This window comes from Danio rerio, chromosome 3, assembly GCF_052040795.2.
Source record: "Danio rerio strain M-AB ecotype USA chromosome 3, GRCz13ab, whole genome shotgun sequence".
Classification (NCBI taxonomy): Eukaryota; Metazoa; Chordata; class Actinopteri; order Cypriniformes; family Danionidae; genus Danio; species Danio rerio.
The window spans coordinates 58,392,613-58,412,541 of NC_141023.1; the positions used below are offsets into that span (position 1 = coordinate 58,392,613).

General features: G+C 34.5%; 5 protein-coding genes across 5 annotated transcripts; 3 read left to right on the forward strand and 2 right to left on the reverse strand.

Moving 5' to 3' along the window:
* Window positions 1-463: 463 nt before the first annotated feature.
* hbaa2 (hemoglobin, alpha adult 2) lies at window positions 464-1,415 on the forward strand. The gene is made up of 3 exons (NM_001013461.2): window positions 464-732; window positions 834-1,041; window positions 1,196-1,415. Exons 1-3 carry the CDS (start codon window positions 638-640, stop codon window positions 1,322-1,324), a joined length of 432 nt encoding a protein of 143 aa, NP_001013479.2. The 5' UTR covers window positions 464-637; the 3' UTR covers window positions 1,325-1,415.
* Window positions 1,416-5,463: 4,048 nt separating this feature from the next.
* On the reverse strand, window positions 5,464-6,279 carry ba1l (ba1 globin, like). The gene is made up of 3 exons (NM_001013027.1): window positions 6,131-6,279; window positions 5,808-6,030; window positions 5,464-5,708 (listed from the first exon to the last, which is right to left on the reverse strand). The coding sequence occupies exons 1-3, from the start codon at window positions 6,220-6,222 to the stop codon at window positions 5,577-5,579; spliced, it is 447 nt and encodes a 148-aa protein (NP_001013045.1). The 5' UTR covers window positions 6,223-6,279; the 3' UTR covers window positions 5,464-5,576.
* Window positions 6,280-7,118: 839 nt separating this feature from the next.
* On the forward strand, window positions 7,119-7,943 carry hbaa1 (hemoglobin, alpha adult 1). Its single transcript, NM_131257.3, has 3 exons — window positions 7,119-7,261; window positions 7,411-7,618; window positions 7,711-7,943. The coding sequence occupies exons 1-3, from the start codon at window positions 7,167-7,169 to the stop codon at window positions 7,837-7,839; spliced, it is 432 nt and encodes a 143-aa protein (NP_571332.3). The 5' UTR covers window positions 7,119-7,166; the 3' UTR covers window positions 7,840-7,943.
* A 2,504-nt stretch (window positions 7,944-10,447) lies between these two features.
* Window positions 10,448-11,362, reverse strand: hbba1 (hemoglobin, beta adult 1). Its single transcript, NM_131020.3, has 3 exons — window positions 11,119-11,362; window positions 10,796-11,018; window positions 10,448-10,696 (listed from the first exon to the last, which is right to left on the reverse strand). The coding sequence occupies exons 1-3, from the start codon at window positions 11,208-11,210 to the stop codon at window positions 10,565-10,567; spliced, it is 447 nt and encodes a 148-aa protein (NP_571095.1). The 5' UTR covers window positions 11,211-11,362; the 3' UTR covers window positions 10,448-10,564.
* A 707-nt stretch (window positions 11,363-12,069) lies between these two features.
* hbba1.2 (hemoglobin, beta adult 1.2) lies at window positions 12,070-12,970 on the forward strand. Its single transcript, NM_001033093.2, has 3 exons — window positions 12,070-12,284; window positions 12,432-12,639; window positions 12,737-12,970. Exons 1-3 carry the CDS (start codon window positions 12,190-12,192, stop codon window positions 12,863-12,865), a joined length of 432 nt encoding a protein of 143 aa, NP_001028265.1. The 5' UTR covers window positions 12,070-12,189; the 3' UTR covers window positions 12,866-12,970.
* Window positions 12,971-19,929: the final 6,959 nt, after the last annotated feature.

The window sequence follows — 19,929 nt, forward strand, 5'->3', positions numbered from 1 at the left end:
TACATTTTTTCCAACATTTTAAAATAACTTGTAAAATATCAGCAATTTGGTAAAGGTAAATATGTCGGTTTATGGTAAAAGTACCGGAATTAAGATATATAATATGAAAATATGAAGTGCAAGACCAATTTATAAAAAAGAAAAAATCTAAATGAAACATTTTTGAACACTAAATCATCTTTATTTTTTGAAGTATGCCATGAAATATTTCTGATTCTCATTTAACATGTTTTCTTGTTTTGTTCTGTCTTACATAAGACTAAAATCAAGTGTAAACGTGCAACAGGATTATGTTTGTTTGATTTTTTTTGCAAACCAACAATGCTGTGTGTAAATCAATATTTAAAACAGTCATTTTAAAAATGACTTTAACAGTCATCATCAAACGACAGTCATTAAAAAACGACACACACACACACACACACACACACACACACACACACACACACACACACACACACACACACACACACACACACACACACACACTAACTAAAATCCTCCGTAATTGTTGGCTGAAGTCTGAAAGGTGGAGCTGGTAATGTAGGGTGTGGCATCAATTCCCTTTATAAAAAGACTCATTTTCTACATCTAATACTTTTCTCTTGTGATACCACGACGTGGAAGTGATCAAAAAATGAGTCTGACAGCTAAGGATAAAGCTGTGATCAAGGGCTTCTGGGGGAAAATCGCCAGTCAGGCAGATTCCATAGGACAAGAAGCTATGGGGCGGTAAGAAGTTAATTTTAATTTATTATTTGAATTTAAAAACGCATTCAAATCAGTAAGGAATGGTTTTGCCAGCGTGTAAACAATTATTCTCCTCCTTGCAGAATGCTTACTGTCTACCCACAGACTAAAATATATTTCGCTCATTGGCCTGACCACTCTCTTGGATCTGCTCAAGTGAAGAAACATGGCAAAATTGTGATGGGTGCTATCACCGATGCTGTGGGAAAAATAGACGATCTTCTTGGTGCATTGAGCTCCTTGAGTGATCTCCATGCCACCAAACTCCGCGTAGACCCTGGAAACTTCAAGGTGAGCTTAGTGCTGTTTCAATCTTTTCACGTTAGTGGGTGTTGAAATCTGACACCCAGGTCAGGGAATGGAACTCAGCTAAGTTAAATCAAATGTAGAGATTTGTAAATGGTTTAAGATGAAAATGTACGTTATTCTTGTTTTTTTCTTCCAGATTTTGTCCCATAACATCCTCGTGACACTTGCAGTTCATTTCCCCGCTGACTTCACCGCAGAAGTACACGTGGCTGTGGACAAGTTCCTCGCTGCTTTGTCTGCTGCTCTTGCTGATAAATACAGATAAACTCAAAACTCTCTTGTTTATGTGCAAATCCACTTTAAATAATGAGGATAAAAATATCTGATCCATTTAATAAAATCTAAAATAATCAGAAGTGTGTTTTGTGTGTGTTAATTTTTACCGACACAAAGGGCTGCATTTACCACATTACTTACCAAACAGGGTACTTATTAGGTTCGAAAACACTATACTGTAAATTACCACAAAATTTTTTCATGTGAGAAAATATTATTAGACTACAAAAGGTATTAGAAACTGATACAAGTCCATTAAACAAATAGACTGGATGAAGTTAAAATCTTAACATAATATTTAAATTTGTTTACTTTAAGAGCACCCAAATATTAAGTGAAGATGAATGTATTTTCTCCATTATAATAAATATATTATAAAGTTTTTCAATCAGTAACAGCTCGGCCGCTTCCCTACTTCTGGTCTCGATCGCAATAAAATAGCTTATTGCATTGACTTGATTATTGCTCATGGGGCTATGCTCCATAAGATTATATTGCCTATTTCATATTTTAAATTGTGCAAAATGTTTTTCTGTTTTTTTATTTTTATTTAGTGACTAACCTAAATTTAATTGATGATATGCATGCTTTATTTATTGTTAGGGGCAAAATAAATTGGTTGAGCATTACCCAGATCTGGGCCTCATACTCCAAACTCTTTGTTGATATCACAGACCTAAATCTATCTATTCCCTGTTCCCTTAATCACTGCCTATTCTGGCTTGTATTGTTAAGATTTCAGATGTCTGAAACTTGGTACTTCTGGCGATGATCGCCTCGGTGTGATGAATCGTTACAATCATTATAAGTTGCTTTGATTAAATGGATGAGTTTTAAACAATGCATAGGGTTGTCAGTGCCTGTGTGTGGCAACAACCATTCATTTTAGCAAACTTTTATATTATTTTTCATTTTTACACACACATGTTGTATTGGGAATGTATTTATAAAGTAAAGCGGCATTACGGCCTTATCCACTACCCCTTAACCCAACCCCTCACATAAAACAACTTTTGATTTCAAAAGACACCTTTAAGTATGATTTTTAAGCATTTTGAAATACAAGGACATCAGACATCTGCTTGTAAACCACCGTAATAGAAAACAACGTTTTTATACCTGTGTATTTCAAAAAAAAATATATCCATGAAAAACCTTCCAGCACACTAACAGTGTATTGAATTAGATGTAACCACATTTTGTATTTCAGATGCATTGTAGTACGCATGCCTAATTAAGCAAAACGTATTTGATTTTTTTATGTATTTATCATTTTGTATATCATATTTACATCATTATTATTATAATTATTATTATTATAATAATTATTATTATTATTATTATTATTATTATTATTATTATTATTATTATTATTATTATTATTGTTATTATTATTATTATTATTATCAATGTTGCAAACCCTTTGGACTGTTGCAACCATGTTTTGTTTCAGTTTTTTACAATGGCTTTGACACTTTTTTCAATACAATTAACAAGTTTGCTAAACTCTTAACGCACCAACACACCTAAAACACACAATTGGCAAAACTGGAAAAACTGTGAAATTACAAAACTGTAATTCCATGCTCAAAATCAAACATTGTAAACTACACCTCTAAACTTCTATTCAAAATACAATTTTTAACGAACACACTACACCATGTCTAACAAAACTCTGCAAACATGTTTCAGAATGAAATAATGATTCAAAACACTATCTCTTCCAACAGAAACATTTAGTCAATCATAACACACTGACAATAAAAACACTATCATCAGCTGACATTACAGAAACTGCATTGTTCTACTTATGTTTCAGCTCTGCCCTTATATTTGAAGCCTCTCTACATTTTTGTTTTGTTGGGTTTAGTGAATGCATGCATTTTGTTTCTTATGTTGCAGAAATTCAATACAAAAAAAATTAACGACCATCTCAGAGTAGCTTTATAAAATGTACAGTTTGTGTAAAAAAATATAAATAAAAAACAGACACAGAATTGCTGCAGTACAGACTTTATTTGCAAAAAGACATCACTGCAAGATATACACACAGAAAAAGCACCGCAATTATTACAAAAAACAAAAAACAAAGTAACCTTCTATTCTGTCCGATCTTCTGCATTTGCCCGGCTTCTTCTTCTCTGGCCCGGCACGGTGACTGTGGGCCTTTGGCCTATTATGTTTCACCCGTGGCAACGCCTTTTCACCAAGTTGAAGCCAGCCTCGTCAACATAGATAATTTCACGTGGGACTTGATTGGCCTCCAATTCCATAACTCTTTGAAAGTAATTTGACACATAGTAGATATGCAGTATAGTACAGCATTTACACTATGTACTAATGTACTCTAGGTTTATAGTTTACTGCAAAACACATTGTGTATAGTACAGTATTGCATAACCTTACATGAACGTAGTGGTGACGGAGTTCGATGCGTTCACTGTTCCCTTCAAAAGCTTCAAGAGTCTTCTTATAATCATACAGTATGATCATGTGTTTGGAAAAACCTCAACACATGAGTGTGCTTCCTATGGGAATCTGTTGTGATATATAAACATAACTGCAATAAACTGTTTCTCATTGGCAATGAAAAAAAATACAGGAAATATGGATTTGTTTCAATTCACAATTCACTTTGACTTTAGCCTATAAGTTCTGTTTAGAACATGATGTTATCTGTTTTGACATACTGTGTGAAAGCATTTGTAAATTTGACTGTAAAATTACATTGTTTTGGTCCTGGTTAGGTTTGTGTGTAAAAGAAGACAGTGGCGCAGTAGATAGTGCTTTCGCTTCACAGCAAGAAGGTCGCTGGGTCGCTGGTTCGAACCTTGGCTCAGTTGGCGTTTCTGTGTGGAGTTTGCATGTTGTCCCTGCCTTCGCGTGGGTTTCCTCCGGGTGCTCCGGTTTCCTTCGGCTAATTTGTCCGTAGTGTATGAGTATGTGTGTGGACATCTCCCAGAGATGGGTTGCGGCTGGAAGGGCATCCGCTGCATTAAAACTTGCTGGCTAAGTTGGTGGTTCATTCCGCTGTGGCGACCCCGGATTAATAAAGGGACTAAGCCGACAAGAAAACGAATGGGTGCATTTTGTGTCAAAGCAACGATAAATGTATTATGTATAGCCCACGAAGACGGATGTTATGCTAATGTTGATGCAGTCTTAACTGCGTTAAGAGTTTAGAAAACTTGTTAAATGTATTAAAAAAACTGTCATAGCCATTGTAAAAAACTGTATTAGGTCAGCTGCAACATTTGATTTTACCTATTCATAGGGCTCATGCAGTAGTGAGAAAAGGGTAGCTGAAATAATGCAATACAACGTTTGCTTTGCAAAACACCAAAAATTTATAGATAGGGCCTACAAAAGGTGTTGCCACCGTCCCCGTTTATAGGAAACGCTTCAGTTAAAGACATTTTATCCAGACAATAATTCTAAAATGCTTTTTGAACTTCTGGTTAGTTTTGACGTCTAATTGTTTGAACTTTAAATTATATTTCCTTAATTGTGTAAAATGTGAAATTAGCAAGCGTTATGCAAATGTTGTAAATTGTTAAAATTCACTTGGCAGAGTTAGTCTTATTTGTCTAAATATCACAAAAAGAAAACTACATTTTGATATATTTATTTCCTGAGTGACTGATGTCAGTGTAGATTGCCATTTATTAAACAAATACAATTATTATTATTATTAAGATTACATAGACTTACTACTGAACATGTCAGTCCGAAAAGGTTCCGTTTGAACTTTGTATAGGCTATTTGTAATTTTGAAGGCTAACAAACTGTATTTGGCTAACAGGTTGACAAAATTTGGCCCCGAACTAGAAGAAATTGTTGGTTTTCATTTTTTTTTTACAACAATCAAAAGCCTTCTGATGTTGTTCAAAAAAGTAGAATATCTGCTTATTTTGAAAGCATGCTGTACAGCCACTGGAGGCTGTGATAATTTTAATTTCTTTTATCAATGAATTCAAGCCGTTAACACCCAAAGTCTGCAAATCTATCAACTGTATTTAATAGACTTACTTTCAGCTGTTGACGCAAGCTTTCGATAAAATTGTAATTTTGATCATAGTTCACAGGTTGGTATATTTTGTGTGACAAATGAAGCAAACAACAGTGAGATGCTTTTAACATTATTTTATTGATCTTATTGTAAAAGCGTTAGATCTTTGTTTGAACAGCTCCGCGCGGTGTGACCTTCTCCAACACACCTGACGTTCATTGGCGATGAGACTCTAGTGATACTGTCTGCACAGAGCGGAAACCACCACAGCCAGAAACTTCTGCCAGGCCTCCTGGACGTCAGCATTAAAACCAGCCTGGCCAAACTTCATGGCAGCGCAAACGGTGATGCAGTCAGCGAGAAGCTGCAGAACAAGAGATCAGTTAAGCTGCGGGTTCCCCATATACTAATTTAAGAGCACGGCTGTTTAAGTATTAACATCATTCAGTTAATGCAGACGTACCCTGAAGTTGTCGGGATCCACATGCAGTTTCTCAGAGTGCATCACACTGAGGGCGGCATAGGTGTTCTTGACGTTGTCCATGTTCTTGATGGCTCTCTCAAGACCTCCCATCACAGTCCTCCCATGAGCTGCCACTTTGGGGTTACCCATGATCGCAGCGGGGCTTGACAGGTTGCCGAATGTGGCGAAATATCTCTGAGTCCAGGGATACACGATCAGACATCTTCAAAAACAGAGGCATTAAGAGCGACATTAAATAAACTGCATACAGTTGGCATCAACTAACACAAAGACAAACTTTCTGCAAAGTAAAGAGGTGATACCTGGATAGGGCCTGAGGTCCGATTTCATCGATATTGAGCTTTCCCCACAGACCAAGGATGGCTGTGCGCTCGGCATCTGTCCACTCAACCATGTTTACGCTTTAGGATGTCCTTAGGTGCTTGCTTAAAGTCCAGTAGGAATCACTAGCAGAAATTCAGAAACCGGGGTGCATTTTATTGATGTGTGATGTCTCCGCCCCAAAAAATATGCAAAGTCTTATTGGATAATTTCTTTGAGAAGATGACGCATGCATGATTTTACTGATCGGACCCTATCCAAAAAAGATGTTTTGGAAAAAAAAAAAGTCTTAAACATGAAGCATTTTTTTTAACATTTTGATCGTGTCCATATTTATTATTCAATTTCTTATGCCAAACAAAATATGTTCAGTTAAGGTCTGAAAACAATAATAAGTTATGCTTTCCAATAATAATAATAATAATAAATTTAGAAGAAGTTGGTGGAAAATTATTGTTGGAAAGCATTTAACACGAAAGTGTACTACACTTGTTTGTTTATTCACAGTTACAATATCAAGTCCTTGACATGTAAATATGACAAAACACATTTTCAAATATTATAATTTAAAAATATTATAATTTATTTACAAATCTGTAGTGATTCAGTAATCATTTTCGAAGTGTAATTTTGTTCATGATTCTTTGAAATGGCTTTCAAAAAGCTACACCACCATTTCAAACAAATTGAAAACTGTGATGAACTGAAATGAATCTTAACTTTTACTTGGATTGTTCATGTGTAATTGTTGTACACATTAAATGCAGCTAAATGTGCAAAGCTTGATTAAAGCATACGTGATGTATTTGTAATAAAACTGTTATCTCAATTAAACAAGATAAAATTGGCACGATTTTGATTGGACACCAGAAGCTGAAGTATGCGCCGAAGAGGTGTGGTTTGGACCAATTTCATGGGTGTGCCCTTCTTTCGTTTTATATAAAAAGTAGGACACATGCCTTGTTCCCCAACAGCTTTTTCTGAAGAAACCTCACTTGAGAAAAAGAAAACGCAGCGATGAGTCTCTCTGATACGGACAAGGCTGTTGTTAAGGCCATCTGGGCTAAGATCAGCCCCAAGGCCGATGAAATTGGTGCTGAAGCCCTCGCCAGGTAAAGCTCACCTATGTTTTTTTTTTCTATTTGAATTAGGATTACTGATTGACAGAACTTTATAGAAGTTTATTATTATTATTAAGAATAATCTATGATAACTTATAATGTGTAAAAACATAAATAACCTATGTATTTTTTCCTCCCAGAATGCTGACCGTCTACCCTCAAACCAAGACCTACTTTTCTCACTGGGCTGACTTGAGCCCTGGGTCTGGTCCCGTGAAGAAGCACGGAAAGACTATCATGGGTGCCGTCGGCGAAGCTATTTCAAAAATAGACGACCTTGTGGGAGGACTGGCCGCCCTGAGCGAACTCCATGCCTTCAAGCTGCGTGTTGACCCGGCCAACTTCAAGGTAGGACGGTGCCACAGCACAGCATAAAATAAAATAAAACGTAGTGTATTGCAGCATTCATGATATGTTGTTTCTGTTTATCTCTGTTCTAGATCCTGTCACACAATGTCATTGTGGTCATCGCCATGCTCTTCCCTGCAGACTTCACCCCTGAGGTTCACGTGTCAGTCGACAAGTTCTTTAATAACTTGGCCCTGGCTCTCTCTGAGAAGTACCGCTAAACCTCAAGTGGATATTCACTGACAACAACACTGTGCGGCACTCTTAACAACTCATGCATGATGTTGGAATGAAATTTCTCAATAAAAGGCACAGAACTAAATGATTCATGTCTTGTTTGATTAATTATCATATTTGATTTTAATTTATGCAAGCACGTTTAAGGGTTTAAATAAAATGGATGCTGAAAAATAAACAAATAGCTATCAAAAAGTGTTTTACTGAATATATTTTGTGTGTTTAGAATGTCTTAAATGCAGATATATTTCAGAAAGCATATAGACTAATTTACCCTAAAAGCATAACTCTGGGATTATTAATCCCAACATTATTCAGATTGGACTCAGAGTCTGATCAAAATGTTCATGGTTGACGTTTTCAACAGAACCCCTAAGAGTCACAATGGAAAGTGTCATTATTATTTCCTTTACGGTTATAACCTAATACATTCTTGTCACATACATTTGTGGTTGTTCATTTCTTTTTTATATTTTAAACTTAAATTAAACTTACATTTTTATACTTGACAAAGTTTAATGGTTAATAATATCAGTAATAATTATATCGTGCATTTGGTGCTTAACTTTTTTTTAACTTTATAAAATAATACAATATGTTTAAATAACGTAAATATATTCAGAAAATAATATTTTAAAATAGTTTTTTTATGTAAGGGCCTCGGCTATCCAAATATGCAATCACTACATCGCAGGACCTAAATCAGCTACATTTCAAATACAGCTGGGCACATTCTGTTTTTATTATGTAGTCCATTAAAAGTTAAAACATACCATGTATAATCGCTTGTTGGAATAAAAAATAAAATTTAGAAATTTAAGAATTTTAGTGCCTATACTATTTGGAGATGTAGTGTTTTCTTAAGTTCTGTTAAAACTAAGAGTTTAATTTGAAATGCCTTTTACAAGGGAAACGTTCTTGAACGAGTTCAGTTATATTTGTATTTAAGGCAGTATATTAGGAGTATCTTAATTTTTATTTAGCAGGTTAAAGTTTATTTTGCCATAAATAGGCAGCTTATTGTTTTAGAAAGATCAATTAATTTTTAGAGAATATTTCACAATTTGTTATTTTACCTTAAGTTTAAAAATAGCAGGCCTACTACATGACTAAACTATAGGTTCATAAATAGCACAGGCCTAAAAAAATACATTTTGAACCAAGTAATTTGTTTCGTTTTTATCAAAATAAAAAATTACTTTGGTTTAAACTTTACATTTAATGTAATCCAAAAATATTTATTGTGGTAAAAAAAACTTTACTTTAGTATAAAAGTATAGAAAACAGTTTGTTTTTTCCAAACGATGAAAATTTAATGACTCTTATTCGATTCAAATCTAAATCCAAGGTCATTCATTAATTTTCCTTCTGCTTAGTTCCTTAATTCATCAGGGGTCGACACAGCGGAGTAACTGCCAACCTATCCAGCATATGTTTAACACAGCGATGCCCCTCCAGCTGCAACCCAGTATTGGGAAACTAAATCCAAGTAAAGTTGTAATTTGCACTTAACTAAAATAATAGACTGTGCTATATTGCTAGTCATTTTATTTTCAATAATGAGGGAAACTTTCTTTTATTTGTTTTTTTCAACATTGCTTTAAACGTCACCAAAATGGCAACCAAACTCACATTAGAAATATATAAAAACTGAAAGCTCATAAACAGTGCCTTTTCATTAAGTGAAAACTGGTTTAAAGTAAAAAACAAAAAAAAACAAAAAACTATTTTTAGGGAAAAACTAGTGTTATAAGTTTACCTATGAGGTTATTTATTTATTTATTTATTTATTTATTTATTTATTTATTTATTTATTTATTTATTTAATTATTTAATTATTTCTTATGCTTTAAGGCAACTTGAATAAAACAGGTTTAACCCAGCAACCTTTTTTTTCTGCTTATCCAATATAAAAATGTACTTTTCATGAAAGACGCAGCATAAGTTTTTTTCAGTGTACTTCGAAACCATATTAACTTTTCCATGCCAGGAAAATTGTTAGGTTTGTTAATTTGCAGTTAAAATTTAAACTCTTTTTAGGTCTGTTTGTTAATGTACAACTGAGGTGCAATTAGTTATGGCATTATTTGATAGTTCAGTTTGTAACATCAAAGTATTTTACATGCAAAGTATTTATGTTATAAACGCAAGTGATTCAACGCTATTTTATTTGTAAATTAAAATATTTCCTTTGTTTACCATTTTCAATAAAGACACGCAGGGTGCAGTGATATTGACAATGCTCATGATGACCACAATATATTTCTGTAACAATTAATCTCCTTTATTGGTCAGAAATCACTTTCATATATGCCAATAAAGTGGATAAACCTGATGTAAAAATTATTTTACACATTTAAAAAAAAGATTAATTTGCGGCCCGATTTTAGCGTTTTTAGAAATATTATTCTAACGAGGCTGTAAAAGTTGGAGTTTTTTTTTTTTACTTTGAAATGTTCTGGTTCTAGTTTACAAGCAGAATGTCCACTGTGGGTCGTGACTCGTGAGATATTTAACTTCTGTTTGTGAGTTTGTAATTTTGATAATAATTTACAAGTTGGTATATAGAGACAAATGGAAGAAAACAACAGTGAGATGCTTTTAACATTATTTTATTGATCTTGTTGCAAAAGAGTTAGATCTTTGTTTGAACATCTCCGCGCGGTGTGACCTTCTCCAAAACACCTGACGTTCATTGGCGATGAGACTCTAGTGGTACTGTCTGCACAGAGCAGAAACGACCACAGCCAGAAACTTCTGCCAGGCCTCCTGGACATCAGCATTGAAACCAGCTTGGCCGAACTTCATGGCAGCGCAAACGGTGATGCAATCAGCGAGAAGCTGCAAAACAAGAGATCAGTTAAGCTGCGGGTTCCCCATATACTAATTTAAGAGCACGGCTGTTTAAGTATTAACATCATTCAGTTAATGCAGACGTACCCTGAAGTTGTCGGGATCCACATGCAGTTTCTCAGAGTGCATCACACTGAGGGCGGCATAGGTGTTCTTGACGTTGTCCATGTTCTTGATGGCTCTCTCAAGACCTCCCATCACAGTCCTCCCATGAGCTGCCACTTTGGGGTTACCCATGATCGCAGCGGGGCTTGACAGGTTGCCGAATGTGGCGAAATATCTCTGAGTCCAGGGATACACGATCAGACATCTTCAAAAACAGAGGCATTAAGAGCGCCATTAAGTAAACTGCATATAGTTGCATTCATTTAACACAAAGACAAACTTTCTACAAAGTAAAGAGGTGATACCTGGATAGGGCCTGAGGTCCGATTTCATCGATATTGAGCTTTCCCCACAGGCCAAGGATGGCTGTGCGCTCGGCATCTGTCCACTCAACCATGTTTACGCTTTAGGATGTCCTTAGGTGCTTGCTTAAAGTCCAGTAGGAATCACTAGCAGAAATTCAGAAACCGGGGTGCATTTTATTGATGTGTGATGTCTCCGCCCAATAAAAGATGCAAAATCTTATTGGATAATCTTGCTGAGATGACGCATGCTTTGGACATCACTGATCGGACCCCATCCAAAAAAGCTGTTTTGAAAAAGAAAAAAAAGTCTTAAACATGAACCAGCATTTTTTTTTTCATTTTGGTCGTGCCCATATTAATCATGCAATTTCCTATGCCTAAATATGTTCTGTTAAGGTCTTAAAACAAATATAAATTATGCTTTCCAATAATAATAATGATAATAATAATAATAATAATAATAATAATAATAATAATAATAATAATAATAATAATAATAATAATAATAATGATAAGTTGGTGGGAAATTATTATTGGAAAACATTTAACACGAAAATTCTGTTTCAGATAATTTCTGAGCAAAACTTTACTACACTTATTTGTTTGTTCATAATTACAATATCAAGGCATTGACATTTAAATGTGACAAAACACCTTTTCAAATATTGCAATTGAAAAAAAACGATTATTTACAAATCTATAGTGATTTAATAATCATTTTCGAAATATAATTTTGTTCATGATTCTTAATGGCTTTTAATTTTTACTTGGATTGTTCATGTGTAATTGTTGTACACATTAAATGCAGCTAAATGTGCAAAGCTTGATTAAAGCATACGTGATGTATTTGTAATAAAACTGTTATCTCAATTAAACAAGATGCAGAAAATTGGCACGTTTTTGATTGGACACCAGAAGCTGGAGATCAGCAGAAATGCGCCGAAGAGGTGTGGTTCGGACTGATTTCATGGGTGTGCCCTCGTTTGGTTTTATATAAAAAGTAGGACACATGTCGTGTTCCCCAACAGCTTTTTCTGAAGAAACCTCACTTGAGAAAAAGAAGACGCAGCGATGAGTCTCTCTGATAAGGACAAGGCTGTTGTTAAGGCCATCTGGGCTAAGATCAGCCCCAAGGCCGATGAAATTGGTGCTGAAGCCCTCGCCAGGTAAAGCTCACCTATGTTTTTTTTCTATTTGAATTAGGATTCCTGATTGACAGAACTTTATAGAAGTTTATTATTATTAATAAGAATAATCTATAATAACTTATAATGTGTAAAAACATCAATAACTTATGTATTTTTTCCTCCCAGAATGCTGACCGTCTATCCTCAGACCAAGACCTACTTCTCTCACTGGTCTGACTTGAGCCCTGGGTCTGGTCCCGTGAAGAAGCACGGAAAGACTATCATGGGTGCCGTCGGCGAAGCTATTTCAAAAATAGACGACCTTGTGGGAGGACTGGCCGCCCTGAGCGAACTTCATGCCTTCAAGCTGCGTGTTGACCCGGCCAACTTCAAGGTAGGACGGTGCCACAGCACAGCATAAAATAAAATAAAACGTAGTGTATTGCAGCATTCATGGTATGGTAACGTTTTTCTGTTTATCTCTTTTCTAGATCCTGTCACACAATGTCATTGTGGTCATCGCCATGCTCTTCCCTGCAGACTTCACCCCTGAAGTTCACGTGTCAGTCGACAAGTTCTTTAATAACTTGGCCCTGGCTCTCTCTGAGAAGTACCGCTAAACCTCAAGTGGATATTCACTGACAACAACACTGTGCGGCACTCTTAACAACTCATGCATGATGTCTGAATGAAATTTCTCAATAAAAGGCACAGAACTAAATGAGTCATGTCTTGTTTGATTAATTATCATATTTGATTTTAATTTATGCATTAGATTTAAATAAATGCATGCTGAAAAATAAATAAATAGCTATAAAAAAGTATTTTACTAAGTATATTTCTGATTGTTCAGAATGTCCTAAATGCAGAGATATTTCAGAAAGCATATAGACTAATTTACCCTGAAAAGCATAACTCTGGGAATATTAATCCCAACACTATTCATATTGGACTCAGAGTCTGATCAAAATGTTCATGGTTGACGCTTTCAACAGAACCCCCAAGAGTCCCAATGGAAAGTGTCATTATTATTTTTTCCTTTACGTTTATAACCTAATACATTCTTGTCGCATACATTTGTTGTTCATTTCTTTTTTATATTTTAAACTTAAATTAAACTTGCATTTTCATTCTTGACAAAGTTTAATGGTTGACAATAACCAGTACTAATTATATTGTGTATTTGGTGCTTAACTTTTATACTTTATAAAATGATAAAATATATGTTTAAATAATGAATAAATATATTCAGAAAATAATATATTTTTTATGTAAGGGCCTCTGCTATACAAATATGCAGATCACTACATCGCATATTTTAGAAAGCATATGGTCTAATTTACCTTAAAAACATAATCATTAATTCAAACATTAGTCAGACTCAGACTGATCAAAATGTTCTTGGTTTTTTCCATTTTTATTATTACATTTTAAACTTGAATACATTTGTATACTTGACAAAGTTTAATGGTTGACAAGAATCAATATTAATTATTTTGTTTATTTGGTGCTTCGTTTTATATGGCCTCGACTATCCAAATATGCAGATCACCACATCGCAGGAGCCAAATTTCAAATACAGCTGGGCACACTTTCTCCATAAGGTTTATTATATAGTTCATAAAAAAAAAAAAAAAAAAGTTATCGCTCGTTGAAAAAAAGTAAACTTGCGAATTTTGCGAATTTTAGTGCCTGAGATGTAGTCTTTTCACAACTTCTGTTACTGTTTAAACAGTTAAACTTGAAGTGCCTTTTACAAGGAGAAACTTTTCTGAATGAGTAGTTATATTTGTATTTAAGGCAGTATATTAGTAGTAACTTTACTTTTATTTACAAATTGAAAGTTTATTTAGCTATAAATAGGCAAATTATTATTTTAGAAAGATCATTTAATTTTTACAGCATATTTCACAAAAAAAACATTTACACAAAATAAAAAAGTTGAATATACATACAATAAAATTGTGTTTTGTTATACTTTAGTACACTGTAGAAATTATTTGTTTTTATAGACGATTAAAAAATTGAATTACTTTAATTCGACTTAAAATCAAAATCCAAATATAATTGTACACTTTGGGTTAATCTAATAACAATGTCAGGCTCTGCTATTGCTTATTTATTTTTTTATAATGAGGTAGTTTTCTGCTGGGGCTTTCTGTATGGCTACATTGTAAAAATATATATGATCAATTAGTCATGACTACTATGTTTTTAATTCATTGTAACTTATTAAACTAAGTAAACAAATTCTAACTTAATTTATAAGTTATGCAAGCTGTTTTAAGTCAATTTAGCATAATAAGTTCATCTGACTCATAATGATAATTTGATTCTGCTTAAAAATTTAAGGCAACAATGATTTTTTTTTCACAGTGTAAACGTCACGCAATATGGTAATTAATCTCAAATATTAAATGCATAAACACTGAAAGCACATAAACACTACATTTCCATGTAATGACATGAAATAAAAGCTCATGGTGTAATGTAAAAAAATATTACCTTGAAAAAACCTAATGTTTTAAAATTACCTAGGGGTTATTTTGTATTTTGTTGTAAGGCAATTTTATTAAAACAGGTTAAAACTAGAAACCATTATTTAAAATAAAATGTACGTTGATAGCAAAGCAGTGTAGTTTCATTTTTCCCCAATGTATTATAAAGCCATAATAACTTTTTTTCATGGCAGGAAAGTCTTTAACCAAGGTGAGGTTAATTATAGCATTATTTGATAGTTCAGTTTGTAACATTAAAAATATATTTTTTACATTCATTATATACATTATGGTATAGTTACAAGTGATAATTATATAAATATAACGTTATTTTATATTTGCACATTTAAAATAGCATTTCCCTTTATTTACCACTTATAATAAGGGCATGCAGGGTGCAGTAATATTGACAATACTTGTGAGGACCACAGAAAATTTCTAATTTTACCGTTTAAAAAAAAAAAAAATCTTATGTTCTTGGATGAACGAAGCTATAACAAACTATTTATTTTTACTTTGTAGTTTTCTGGTTTCTGTTTTCAAACGTAATGCCCACTGTGGGTCGAGAGATATTTAATTTCTGGTTTATCACAAATTATCACAGAATTCAGGCAGTGAACACCCATTTCTCAGTGAATTATCAAAGAAAAAACAAACTCGGTTGTACACCCACACAGAAAATACGATAAAATAATTTAGCTTGTCGTTATTCATATTGTATGTATCGGCTGATTTATTATTCAAATAATGTAAGTGTTTCACCAGCATTGAAATAAAAAAAAAATCCTAGCTGATATACGTTTCTGAATATAGCCTGTTTTAATAAATTTGCCTCAAAACAAACGACGATCCCCTAAGTAAACTTAAAAACATTAGTTTTTCTCAAAGTAATATTTTTTTATTTTATCCATCAGCTTTTATTTTTCATGTAAATGCTTGAACAAAAGGCACTGTTTGTACTTTCAGTGCTTTTATGTTTTTCCAAAGTGAGTTTTATTTCCAATTTGCTTGACATTTATAGCCATACAGAAAGCACCAGCAGAACGTTTACCTCATTGTAGAAAATAAAATAACAAACAATAGACTTATATTTCTTGTGCCTATTAGTCTAAAGTACAATTTTACTTAGATTTAGTATTGAGTCGAACCTAAGTAATTCAGTTAATCCATAGTCAAAATTAATTATTTGATTAATATTAAAAACATTTTTTATTTTCAACCAAGTCAAAATTATTATTTTTGGGTAATTTATAAATTTAGCTGTAACAAGTTACAGACTTTCTTTAGTTTTGTCCAATAGCAAGAAAATATACAGGGTAGAAAAAGTAATCAGACCCTTTAAATGTTTTACTCTTTGTTATACAGCCATTAGCTAAAACCATTTATGTGCATGTTTTTCCTCATTATTGTTCACATAGTGGCGACGCAGTATCGCAGTAGGTAGTGTTGTCGCCTCACAGCAAGAAGGTCGCTGGTTCGAGCATTGGCTGGGTCAGTTGGCGTTTCTGTGTGGAGTTTGCATGTTCTCCCTGCGTTCGTGTGGGTTTCCTCCAGGTGCTCATGGTTTCCCTCACAGATATGCGGTACAGGTGAATTGGGTAGGCTAAATTGCCCGGAGTGTGTGTGTGTGTGAATGATTGTGTATGGATGTTTCCGAGAGATGGATTGCAGCTGGAAGGACATCCGCGGTGTAAAACATATGCTGGGTAAGTTGGAGGTTCATTCCGCTGTGGCAACCCCAGATAAATTAAGGCACTAAGCCAAAAAGAAAATGAATGATACACACACAGTACCCAGAAACACACAGAACTGTTGACAATTTTGCAGATTAATTAAAAAAAGAAAAACTGAAATACCACATGGTGCTAAGTATTTAGACCCTTGGGGATCCTCTGCCATTCCTCCTTGCAGGTCCTCTGCAATTCTATTAGGTTGGATGTTAAACATTGGTGGACAGCCGTTTTAGGTCTCTCCAGAAATGTTTAATTGGTTTTAAGTCAGAGCTCTGGCTGGGCCTTTTAAGAACAGTTAAGGAGTTGTTCTGAAGTCACTCCTTCATTATTTTTGCTGTGTGCTTAAGGTCATTGTCTTGTTGGAATGTAAACCTTCGGTCCAGTCTGAGGTCCTGAGCACTCTAGAGAAGGTTTTCATCCTGGACCTATACAGTACATGACCACATTGATATTTCCCTCGATTACAACCAGTCGCCCTGTCCCTGCAGCTAGAAAACACACCCACAGTATGATGCTGCCACCACCATGCTTCACTGTTGGGACTGTATTGGACAGGTGATGAGCAATGCCCGGTTTTTTCCACACATACCGATTAGAATGAAGGGATAAAAGTTCTTTCTTGGTCTCATCAGACCAGAGAATCTTCTTGGAGTTCTTCAGGTGTTTTTTAACAAACTCCATGCAGGCTTTCATGTGTCGGGCGACATAGAGCTCTGACTGGTTGAGGGTTGCAGTGATGGTTGACTTTTTACAACTTTCTTCCATTTCCCAACTGCATCACTGTTGTTCAGCCACAATGATCTTTGGGTTCTTCTTTACCTCTCTCAACCAAGATTGCTCTGTTTGGTTCTAGAAAGACTTCCGATTGTCCCAAATGTCTTATGTTTATGGACACCGCTGTGTTTACAACTTTAAGTTTAAGTATAATTTTTTTTTATATAAGCTTGGCTAGATCTGTGCTTTGCCACAACTCTGTCTCTGAGCTCTTAAGGTCTTAAATGGTGTGTGGCTTTTCTACTTTTCTACTCAAGTCCAATAAGTATAATAAGTATATATAAGTATATATACACATACATGCAATTGAAACCAGAAGTTTAAATCCACTCTAAAAAAAGGAACATAACCATTTAAAAAAAATGTCTGATGGTAAAGCATACTAAACGTTTACTATTTTAGGTCCGTTAGGATTACATACAATATTTACATTCGCTTAATGCCAGAATAATGAGAGAATTTGTTTTTGAGTTTTTTTCATTATTTTCTAGACAGTCAAAAGTTTACATACATTTCTTTGGTATTTTTTTAGCTTTGCTTTTAAACTGTATAACTTTGGTCAAATGTTTTGTCTTGTTTGCACAAGCTTACAATTGTTATGTCTTGTTTGCACAAGCTTTTTCAACTCTACCCGCAAATTTTCTATAGGGTTGAATTCAGGGCTTTTTGATTGCCACTCACATTCACTCTGTTGTCCTTAAAGCACATTTTGACTGATTTGGCAGTATGCTTAGAGTCATGGTCTGTTTGGAAGACCCATTTGTGGCCAAATTCCCTGGCTGATGTCTTGAGATGTTGCTTCAGTATTTCTACATAATGCTCTTTCTTCATGATGCCATCTATGCTGTGAAGTGGACCAGTGCCTCCTGCAGCAATTACAGCCTGTAGACGCTTCTTATAGTCAAGGATAAGTCCCCGAAGTTGTGCTGAAGGCATTTTGAACCAAGATCTACCACCACAGTAGATCTGGAACTGTGCTTTAAGTCATCGACCTGCTGAAACATTCAACACTGGAGTAACTATAGCCACTTAACTGATTCCTAAACACTGTTCTTCAGAATCCGCTGATACTGGGTGGAAACCATGTGACCTTAAACTCTGACAAGGTTTCCAGTACGTGTGCTGCTAGCCACACATCCCCACGGCTTGATGGACACTCCACCATATTTTACAGTAGGGAGCAGGTTCTTCTCCTGGAACGCTGTTCTTTTTCCGCCATGCAAAGCACCTATGGTTGTGGCATCTATTCAGAGTATAATTTCCAAAATGATTCAGGTTTGTCCAGATGAGCTTCTTCATACCTCAAACAACTCTTCTTGATGGCAGTTTGCAAAAAAGCTTTTTTATATCGTCTTCCATTGAGCTTTTCTTTGTGAAGAAAACTGTGGAAAGATGTATAAATACATTTTCAGCTGCAAGATGTTTCTGGAGCTCTTTAGAAGTTATCTGTGGTTTGTCTGTCACCACTCTAAACATTCTTCGCCTTTGTTTTTCAGAGATTTTACTTGGTCTAGCACCTTTTCTTCACAAGAAATGTTTCTGTGGCCTTCCATTTTCTTACTGAAAAACCGGGTAGAGTCAATTTTTATTTTTTTTTTGCATGCCCCAGCTGAACAATGCCTTGACAGAAAATTACCAGCGCCTTTCAGTTTTTCTTCATGTTTGTTTTTTTTCTTACAATGTAGTTGTAACATGATATTTTACAATGAGGGTTTAGTTACTAATCAACAGATTCACTTCACACATGCCCAGATTAATTCTCATTACACATGTGAAAAAAGTCCTGTGGCAGACACAGCAGATGTTAGCTAATTTGAGATTAAAAAAAAAAATAGATATACAAAGGTATCTGTCTGTGTATAAATTTTTAATGCAAGTTGTTGCTGTGAATGTTTTGGCTGGGAGGTGAGCAAATTAATGGCTACAAAAACCTGCATCAGTTGTAACATCAAAACTCTTGGTTAGTTTTAACATGAGTGAAATATTATATCCCAAGCAAATTTTACTGTATATGTTTTAATTTAAGCAATCCTAACTGTTAAAAGAGAAAGACTTTAATGTAGTTTGGGTTCAGTGTTTGACCTGTACTCTTTGGGATCAGAGCCTGCATACACAAGTAAAGTTCACTTCAGTTGTTGAAGCTGATACACATTTTATTCAGCTTTGTAACATGGCACACACCAATAAAACAAGCTCAGTGTGTAATAATAACCTTACAAATGCATTTTTGGGTCATAATTCTTATTGTATAATGTTACACCTCATCCTTGTGTAACAAAATAAAATAAGTACTTACTCACACTATTTACTCATTCTGTTAAAAATTAAATTGTGCATTTTCTGTTTGCGCTGCCATAACATTTAAATGACATTTAAACACACTGGCTTAAAAGATCTCAAAGATATTGTCAGAAAATTAAAAATGTTACAGCTCTTCCCAGTCTCCCCTATGCTGTTAACATCTAACCATGAACGAATTATTATGCTATTATTGGACTTTACCAGTATATCCATACCGATCTGCTGTTTGGCTCGCTATAATTGTTCAGTTTTAGCTATTTGTTGTGGAATTTCTATGCATGTGCTTTTTGGAAAGGAAATCAGTGCAAAAAAAATAATCTAGCAACAAGATTTTAAAAGTTGGCAACACTGACCTCAAGTGGTGAATTTATAGTCGGA